This window comes from Solanum pennellii, chromosome 6 (genome assembly GCF_001406875.1).
Source record: "Solanum pennellii chromosome 6, SPENNV200".
In the NCBI taxonomy this organism is placed as follows: Eukaryota; Viridiplantae; Streptophyta; class Magnoliopsida; order Solanales; family Solanaceae; genus Solanum; species Solanum pennellii.
In genome coordinates this window covers 231,998-242,189 of record NC_028642.1, presented here as the reverse complement: position 1 = coordinate 242,189, position 10,192 = coordinate 231,998, and the positions used below count along the sequence as shown (strand labels likewise).

General features: G+C 31.2%; 2 protein-coding genes across 7 annotated transcripts in view; one reads left to right on the top strand and one right to left on the bottom strand.

Annotated features, from left to right (window-relative positions):
* The window catches only part of LOC107023251, a 9,487-nt gene extending 4,568 nt beyond the window's left edge, over positions 1-4,919 (bottom strand). The window contains exons 1-9 of one of the 6 annotated variants that reach the window (XM_015223877.2): positions 4,763-4,919; positions 3,496-3,594; positions 2,338-2,465; positions 2,078-2,231; positions 1,843-1,955; positions 889-972; positions 760-808; positions 564-655; positions 139-277 (exon numbers count right to left, since the gene is read on the bottom strand). In XM_015223877.2, coding sequence (XP_015079363.1) covers positions 139-277; positions 564-655; positions 760-808; positions 889-972; positions 1,843-1,955; positions 2,078-2,231; positions 2,338-2,465; positions 3,496-3,588 — 852 coding nt within the window. In that variant the 5' untranslated portion in view covers positions 3,589-3,594; positions 4,763-4,919. Of the gene's footprint in view, positions 1-138; positions 278-563; positions 672-759; positions 809-888; positions 973-1,842; positions 1,956-2,077; positions 2,232-2,337; positions 2,466-3,495; positions 3,595-4,762 lie in introns of those variants that run through there. The other 5 variants (XM_015223878.2, XM_015223879.2, XM_015223880.2 and 2 more) reach the window with 5 other exon arrangements.
* Positions 4,920-7,844: 2,925 nt separating this feature from the next.
* Positions 7,845-9,195, top strand: LOC107023006 (zinc finger protein ZAT1-like). Its single transcript, XM_015223569.2, has one exon. It carries the CDS (start codon positions 7,912-7,914, stop codon positions 9,163-9,165), a length of 1,254 nt encoding a protein of 417 aa, XP_015079055.1. The 5' UTR covers positions 7,845-7,911; the 3' UTR covers positions 9,166-9,195.
* Positions 9,196-10,192: the final 997 nt, after the last annotated feature.

The following is a 10,192-nucleotide window of genomic DNA, read 5'->3' as shown; positions in this document are numbered from 1 at the left end:
CACCCCCCCCCCCCGCACACACACACAAGAAAAATACCCCACAATACGAAACACTCTTTTTCATTTGAGCCTAGGAAAGGAAAGAAGCCAAAGAAAAGAATATGAAGAAGGTAAGCAAAGCGAACACAAAAATCTTACAGTTGCAGCATTTTTACTAATAGGTTTGTCTGCAGAAGCAGAGTTGTTACTGCAGTACTCCTCTGCTGGCGGCGGTAACACACTCCCTGATCGCCGTTGCATAGTATTAACGGCACCAGCAATTTGTTGAACTCTACTCCTTCAAAATAACTATGCAAGTTAATTAGCCATCCAGGGAACATTTACATGCATAGGACAGAGACATGCAGACTGATAACGTCCGGTCTTCTGATACTGGCACAGCTGTAAGTAATCTATACAAGAGACCTACTGTGTTTAGGCTAAAGCTGGATGCCTCCTCCAAAAGCCCTGAAAATGAACCTACTAATTTGATTTTCACTACACATGTAGGTACTACCTGGAAGCTATTTGCATTTTAGCAGCTAAATCGTACCAAATAATAATGAGCTGAATAATCCCAATACCTTGTGTAAGCTGATATGATTTCGTCTTTACTAAAGCTATCTTCTTGCGACCCAACCTCGTGCAAGTATAAACAATCAAGATTGGTACAGGGCTGAACCAAAAGACAACTAATCCTTGATTACATTATGATTATAAAAGGATCAAAAGCAAATTCACAGTCAATGATTAATTCCAAATTATAATTCAATTTCATACCACATTTCTCAACCAAGCATGACAGTATTTTGTGGTTCCAAAGCAAGCTCTACGAACAAGGAAATCAAAATTGTTAATGCAATATCATTACAAAGTTGATTGCCTACACAAACCAGTCATCATACTAACCTTAGAGGACTACCATCCAAAACAAACCCATGTACAGATTGAATGCACAGAATTGCTTCCTCCTCCTTTGAATAGGTAATATATCTGTTCACAACATTTCAACACTTGTAAACTGATTTTCTTTTGTTGAAGACTAAATATGAAACTTAGGATTCCAACCAGCAAAAATAACATACAATGAAAGCACAACAAGGGATCAGGGGCTTCATGATTGCAGAAAGAGAATGGGATGGGTTGGCGTGTCAACGGGTAAAAATTCAAACGTGGAAACTAAGTGAGATTTTGGTTGGAGGTTCAGCAGACACACTACCCTCAACACATGAACAGTTTTTAAACAATAAGAATTTTAGAAGCCAGAAAGTTATAGAGAACCAACACAGATAATGTGTGATGCTAAATTTGTCTTTGCAAAAGTTGAAACTCACCAAGGCAGCAAAATTTATTTTTATTTGAAACATGTACCGATGGGATGGAGGACCCCACATAAGGAGTATACCGAGTTACAAAGCTTATTTTCAAGAAAAATAATTCTCTACAAAGAGAATACAGCAACCAGTGAAGACTGAGAAACAAGAAAGAGGCTCAAACAAGTGGCTGAAATCAAACCAAAATGATTGTTCACAGTGATCCTTTAGTGACCCTCTTAAGCACCACAGGAAGGAAAAATAGAACATAAGGTATAGATCATTATCAAAAAACACCAATTACAGATGTTTTTGTTAATTTTTCAAAGGCCTAGTACTACAGCTTATTTTGCAGCAATATATAGGAATTTGCATTGACATGTGTCATAGAATATAAAGGACAAAGCAATATTTGATAACTTGGACAGCTGCATGACATACAAAGTATTATGATAACTTGGACAACTGTGTAACATACAAAGCATTTTGATGTCTATTACAATTGTCAATTTTCAAGTAGCCAGGTAACTCAATAAGGAACAAAACTTACACACTACAAGTATCATTTGCAAAATGTTGAATAGTGCCAGCAGCTGTACGAGATATAGACACCTTCATAACCTTTCCATACTGAGAAAAATACTCTTTCCTCTGTAGAAGCTGCTTTTGTGCAATAAAAAAAAGAATTAGGAATAACAGGCATATTCAACAGGGGATATTAAGTGTTCTTTTTTCATTTTTAATTTCTTGAAGGGTGTTGAAAGTTTCACAACAAACGTACATACATCTTCATCAGCTAGACTGAGAGGCAACCCCACAATGTAAACAAGATTTCTTTGAACGACTCGAACACTGCTAAGTTGCTTCCTAGAATCTGCTGTTTTACTTTTTCCCTTGCGAGAAGACAACCTTTTCTCAGTGCTCATCTCAGCCACTACCCTGTTGTCAACACCAAAGATTATAAATAATTCAAAATTCAAAAAATATAGTTTCATTCTCTTAATAGAGTTTATCTTAAGAAAGCAAAATTTGCTCATCTCATTACTTGTCACATTTTGCTTCCATGCCAACAATCTTTTCCTTGTTATAAGGAGTGCGACATGCTGGACACCTCCCATCTGTATTCTCCTTCTCAGCCATATCCATTATGTGATGCCAGCACCAGACACATATCTTCAAAAACATGTATCAAATGTTAAAACCTACAACTACCGATACATTCACCACTGGAGTAAAGATCAAACATGAAAGGAAGTACAAGAATTACGCCTCAATTTACCATTTGAGGTTTGACTATAGGAAGCAAGTTGAAATCAAGCTATAAGAATCCTCACAGATGACTAACCATCTCGCCCATTTAAACTCATGCATGCTAGACTAACATAATACAACAAATCTCATACCAATATAATATAATATGATATAATGTAAAAATGAGAAGTAGTTCTATGTTTCCTACTAACATATAACCTCTAATAGGACTACACGACTCCTAAAGCCATAAGATCTGAAGTAAACATAAGAATGACTAAAATATATTCCCGACTAATTGGTATCGGTGATAATAGATTTTTTATTGTGCCTTATATTTTGTGAACCCAGTCACCAAAATTCAGCACCCATACATTTTGAGATGACAAACTTAAAGTAGTAAGTAAAGCAGATTAATGGGACATTTGTAAGGGTACATCATGAGGCTCCTAGGTATACCAGCAAAGTCAAACAATGCAACCAAAATATTTAGTAGTTAAGGTTTGAGGTTCGAGCCTCTGATCATAAGAGCAAGCTAAACAGAAACTACATGGTTTTGAACTGCTCAGGAAGTAAACCCTTCCAAAAATCAAAAACTTAACCCCTCAAAAGCCCTAAAAAATGCTATATTCACCTGAGCAGATATGTCTAATTGATGACCTACCCTTGAAGAATACATTCAAAAAAAAAAACACCAAAGGATGTGACTAAGTAGTGGGTGAAAACCTCGGAGACCGAAATTCAAATCCCAGCAAAAAAAAACGCTAGATGATCTCTTCCCATCTGCCTAAGCCTGGGTGAGAAAAGTTACCCAGTATCTATGTTGGTGGGGAAGTTGCAGATATCCGTGGAATAGTCGAAGTGCATGCAAATTCACCCAAACACCACCATTATCAAAAAAAATCCAGTAAGAACTTTCTAAAAATGTAGGGGAAAGACTGCATCTACAAACCTCATAGCCGCACTTGCAAGGCTTCAACTGTTGATCTGTCAAATCCATCTCCTCTGCACAAAGAGGACACATCTTATCCCCCTGGTCGCTCATTGTAGCCTGCAACAGAGTGCAAATATCATAAGTAACATATCCAGCAGCACAATCAATTCACCCGTTCGACACTTTTGTTCACAAGAAACTTGGAACTAATTTCCATGCCAAAAACATTTTATCCAACATAACAATCCATACTCTATGAAGACTTGCAACTTTGAATTGACGATTGTAACTCCACTCTATCAAAAACCCAATTAAAAGACCTAGTACATCAACTACAGATGTACAGAATCCCAGAGTAAAAGAAAACCACAGTACTTGTCAAAACAAAGCCATGACATACAGATTTTTACTTGAGAAATAACACAAACAGATTCTGTAGCTACCCGCCCCATATTGTTCGACGCACTATAACTAATTAGTATCAAACAAATTTTTTATCAGACTACTGCTTTTTCAAACATTCCTCTTTTTTTAGCTATAAAAGTTTGTGATTAATTATTTTTTAAAAATATGAACCATCTTATTTTTTTAAAATAATATTTAAGCAATAAATCACAAATTCACACCAAATCTAGATGATTCTATCCTCATACTCTGAACCATAGCAATGTGACTTACACACTGCTTCTATTTTTTCAAATATGAACATTTTATTTTAAAATATTTAAGCAATAAATCACAATTGCACACCAAATCTAGATGATTTTATCCTCGTACTCTAAACTACTATATGAACCACAGTAGTGCGACTAACATACTGCTCCTCCTTAATCCAAAGTCAAACTCATGAACTCAAAAACTCAAAATCTATTTTATTTTATTTTTTGATTAATCGAACTCATCGATCCAATACAACAACACACAAGGAACTAACCAAAAAATATCTACAATATCCACAAAAAGATCAAATAAAAAAACGATAAAAGAAATCACTTCACCAAATAGACTCAAATCAAAGCCTCATCAATCAATTCAAAACAAAAACTCATCCAAACAATTCAAAACGCTGTTAAATCTTAAACATAAATCCTACAAAATTCAAAAAAAAAAACTCAATCCAATTAGTTCAAAACGCTGCTAAATATTGACAAAAATCATACAAAATTCAAACAAAACAAAAAAAGAAACTCATCCAAACAGTTGAAAACGTTGCTAAATCTTCACATAAATCATACAAAAATTAGTAAAATTAAGGATCTGATAGGGTTGAAGAATTCGGACTCACAGTGATTAGTGGATCGAAAAGGAAAAGAAAATCGCAGAGGATGAGACGCGCAGAATCGCAGAGAGAGAACCACACAGGCTGCTTGTGAATGAAGAGAGAGAAAGTGCGAGAGGTCGGCTATTGGGTGTTTTTTTATGCTGCTGGTTTACGGGTTTACAGGTCGGGTACTGACTTAAATAAACGGGTTCAGATTATTTTACATCTCGATGCTCTCCACACGTAGTTCATGGAACTTTATAAAAAGGTGTTTTCATTTAAACTTTTTCATTAAATATTAAATATTTTCTAAAAAAGTTTATATTTTTCATCATGTTAATATAGAAAAACTGTTATAACTTAGTATTACTTTTTTGGGAACTTTATGAATAGTCATTATAATAAATTTAATTATGATGCATTGTTATACTTTGCATATCTACTAATTATAACTATAGTTTAAGTTGTCATATAATTTGCTAATTTGTATAATTGATAAGTTTGTATGATCTGTGGATATATTTGTATAATTGAATTATTTTTTTATAAACTCAAAATAATGAGTTTATATAATTACATATATCATAAATATAAATAGCTATACAAATTATATTATACAAATTTGGAATTATACAAATGTGTAAACTATACAAAATTAAAAAGTTGAGCGGCATAATTATAGCTAAAAGTAGGTCGCAAATTGTAATTAAGACATACTATAGTTATGCTAATTAATTAACTAGTATATATTTGTTTATATCCGTAATTTTCACTACTTTTTATATGGTTTTCAAAAAAAAAATTTAAAATAATAAATTAGTTAAGTTAACTTTAAGAAAATAAAACACGTATTTTTGGATAAAGGAAGTATTGTTGAAAGTTGTTTCTTCATTAAGGGTGTGTTTGGTACGAAGGAAAATGTTTTCCTGCAAAATAATTAGATTTTTGACTTAATTTCTTATGTTTGGTTAATGATTAAAAAAATTTCAGAAAATAAATTTTAATTATGAAAAATATCTTTTATTTTTACTGGACTAGAACATAATTTTTAAAATTAAAAAAAATACTATTTTTTAATAACAAAATTAAATTTTTTCATAGGGGGGAAAAATAAAAATTGAAGTTGAAAATACTTTTTAAAAACAAAATTAATTTTTTTTTGGGTGGGGTGGGGAGGGGGCTGGTAAGGGGTGGTAGGGTTGAAAAACTAAAAATTTGAAGTTGAAAATATTTTTTAAACAAACATAATTTTTTAAGGGAAATCATTTTTTTTAATTTTGAGAAAAATGAATTGCTTTTTAGAAAATACTTTTCAAAAACCTTTATCCCAATCAAACATGAGAAAATTGAACAATGTTTTCCTTCGTACCAAACATGGCTTAAGTGAGTTTGAGGATATTTCTGTTATGAATTTGTATTGCTGAATAAATCTTATAAAAATTAAGTTACCTTAACCAAAACAAGGTTTGTTTTCTGCACAATCTCTTTCGAGAAACAAACTCAAGAACATTTTTCGAAAAGCTTTTTAAGCAATTTTTTAGCTCCCGTTTGATAATTGATTAGAATTGGAAATTTAAAATATGAAGATTTGGGTTTTTGAAGTTCTATTTTTTAAGTTTAAAGTTATATCTGAATATGTATTTTACTTGAAAAATATTTTGAAGAAATATATTTAAAATCTGATTCAATATTTATAATCAAATCGATATTAAAAAATAAATTTTTAAAATGATCCAAAAAATTTTAATCAAAAGCTAGCTAAATTGGGATGACTAAGATTTAGAAATGCTTACTTCAAAAACAAAGATTCAACATGATATACGATATTGAATATATTAATAGTTGTTTGGTATGAGGATAAAATTTATTTAATTAGTTTATATAATAGTTAGTCCCTAGATCATTTATATCATTTGTATTATATTGATAGAATAAGTTCTTTCATATATATAATGGGATCATTAATTTTATAAAATATTTTAATTTATTAATGGTAAGAATCTAATATCTCCAGCAGAGTCTTCAGATTCAAGGGGTAAAAAAATTACTTTTGAGTAGTAAAAGTGTTTAATAGGTCATCGTAATAGTTTAAGTGTGTAAGTGACTTTTTCGATACAAGTTCAAGATGGAATTTATGTCGTCTCTCTTAATATTATTAAGGAAGTCATTGACCTTATTTTTAATGAATGTTTTTTTTTTTTGTAAAGAACATATTTTTCAAAACATTAATTTTGATCAACCAAAAATGAGAAATTTTGATTGTAAAAAAAAAGATGCTTTTCTTTCCATACCATACACAAAACTTTTTTATTGTTGGTAACAGCGATGTAAAGTTCAATTACCAGTATAACATGAATTATTTTATCGAGTACTTACTGCTAGGGCGGAGCTATCTTCATGAAAGGGTGTCGGCGGAAAATTATATTATTTATAAATGGTTATAATAAGTTTATATGTATATATAGTAGTATTTCTACAGATTTTGAACCCCTTCATTGAAAATTTCATCTCCGTCTCTGCTTACTGCCTTCCATTAATACAATTACTACACGAAAATTATGCGAACCAATATTTAGAGAAAAAAACAATAAATATAAAACTCATAATTTAGAATTTTCGATTCTACAAAAGATGAACCTCAATATTTTATTCTCTCACTTTATTCACGGATAGGCCACATCAAACATATCATAAGTTTTTGTTTCAAGCCTTGCTATAAGTTTACTCATTTAGTTTTTGTATGAATTTTCCTCATTATTAGATAATTAATTACAATTACCTTTAAATGAGCAAAATTGTTCTTTTTTACTACATGTTTGTATAATACACACACATACGTCACACTAGTAAAGTAGTCCACTATAACCTTACAAATTTCTTTATAAGTACAATATATTTTATAAAATGTGTAATCTTATGCAAGTAAATTTTGACTATAGAAATACTAACATGACACCATAACCACAAGAATTAGAAATAATCTCCCTACCACAGATAAACAAAACCTTCCACTTGTAACAAACATGTTTTATCTCTTTGCTCTCATCCACATTCAATTAACATCAACTACAAACTAGGATAACTTCCCTCACTTTGCTACTGTCACTAACTAATAGTTATTTATATATATATACCACCTCTCTTTTAGTACTCTTAGTGCAAAATGAGTGAAAATGGTGGATAACAATAATAATAATAATAGCCAAAAAAATGAACCATCAACTCATGTTTTACTACTCTATTGTAGAGTATGTAAGAGGGGATTTAATAGTGCTGGGGCACTTGGTGGGCACATGAGATCTCATGGATCAGTAGGGGATAATAGTAGTAGTAATAAAAACTATGGAGAAGAAATTAGTGAACAAAAATATATGATGAATAATTTTAGAAGGGAAAAATTGGAGGGTCAAAAACACTCGTATAATCTTCGTACTAATTCTAATCGATTAATGTTAGGGAATAATCAATCAACAAGTGATCATGATCATGATCATGTAGATGTTGAAAAATCGGAGTATTATTATTATGGTCCCGATGTTAAGGATAAACAACATTGTTCAAGAGAAGAAGAAGAAGATCTCGCAAATTGTTTAGTTATGTTATCGAACAAATCTTATGATTTGTCCGATAACAGTAACAAGGAGGCTAAAAACAAGGCTAAAGAAGTGGAAAAGGGAATGTTTCAATGTAAAGGATGTAAGAAAATTTTTAATTCTCACCAAGCTTTAGGGGGACATAGAGCGAGTCACAAGAAAGTTAAAGGGTGTTATGCTGCAAAACTCGATGACAACATTAAAGACGACGACGACAACAACAACAACGATGATGATAATAATGACATTGATGACGACTCAATAATCTCTCCTAGTGATTTGATTTTGCATCAAGAATCAAACGATTTTCAATCTCAATCCCCAACATCATCAAGCTCATTTTCAAGAAAGAGATCAAGGGTTCACCAATGCTCGATTTGCCATCGAGTCTTTTCATCTGGACAAGCCTTGGGTGGACACAAAAGGTGTCACTGGCTAACCTCGAGTTTGCCAGAGACTACCTTTATGCCCACTTTTCAAGAAATCCAGTATCACAATCAAGAACAAGTACTATACAACAAACCTTTATTTATCAACAACTCTCATCAACCACTAGATCTAAATTTTCCGGAACAACTAGGCAATCCAACTGAAGTTGGGTTGAAACTACACAATAATCCATTTGAACATGAAGGCCCAAGAAGCCAACTCCAGCTATGGACAGAGGATACTAATCAAAATCACAAGCGCAAAGATTCTTTGTGTAGGGAGGAAAATAGAAAGGCAAAGGAAGCAAAATTGAGTAACCTTAAAGATGTGAATTTGGATAAAGGCTCTTCTTCTTGGTTACAAGTAGGAATTGGTCCAACTCCTGATATTTTTGCAACCCTATAAGGGTAATATTCAAGTGATAGTCAAATATTATACCTTTTTTTTTTCTCAATTTATACTACAAAATATATCAAATATATTGGATAATCAGATGCTTAAGAAAGTTTTAATGTCATATTTCTTGTTTCCTTAAACAAGTTAAAAAATAGATTTGCAATTTCCTACATGAAAATTAACTTACTTTTGTTCAAAAGTTACAATTAATTTTTAAAAACATTATTAGTTTATTACTTAACTTTTGCAATTACTAGTATCTCATAACATTATGAGTGTATTAAATCTCTCATTTCAAAAATAAAAGTTTGACTAATATTTTAAAAGTTTGATATAAACTACTTAAATTTTTGTATCTTTCAATAAATATTTTGACAACAAGAACCAAAGTACTATATTTATCCCAAAAGGCCAACATTTTGTTAAGTAAAATTATACCAATAAAAATAGGAAAAATAACTTAAATACACAACTATAAGTTTTATATTCTCTAATTTTCCCTTCTTTTTTTAAATATTACATAATTCCCTTTTTTTTAATTTTAGTAGAATTTTATAGATACATAACATTCTCTCTCCTATAATACACAATTACCTAATATAATGCCTATTTTTTCTCCATTAAAACACTCAATCTTCTAAATCAGTTTTTGGATTTTGAATTATTAATTTTAATTAATTTTAATTAAAACACCCAATTTTGAAATTTTGAATTTCAAAATTCAAAAAATTTGAAATTTCAAAAATCTGGACAATTTCTCTCCCGTTCTTATTGTTATTCTTACTCCATCACGTCTTCAGTTCTTCTTTCTCCATCATCGTCTTTCTTCTTCTTAACCATCATCTTTTATTGGTTTCTACTTTTTCTTCTTAATCCATCATCGTCTTTCTTCTTCTTAACCCAGCATCTTTTATTGGTTTCTTCTTTTTCTTCTTAATCCATCATCAGTTCTTCTTTTCTTCCCTTTTTTGTTTTGGTTAATTGTTCTATTACATCATAGTAATGGATCCGTTAATTAATAGAAGGATATATGATT

Coding starts and splice junctions, on each gene's coding strand:
- LOC107023006 (XM_015223569.2), top strand. CDS start 7,912: ATGGTGGATAACAATAATAATAATAATAGCCAAAAAAATGAACCATCA.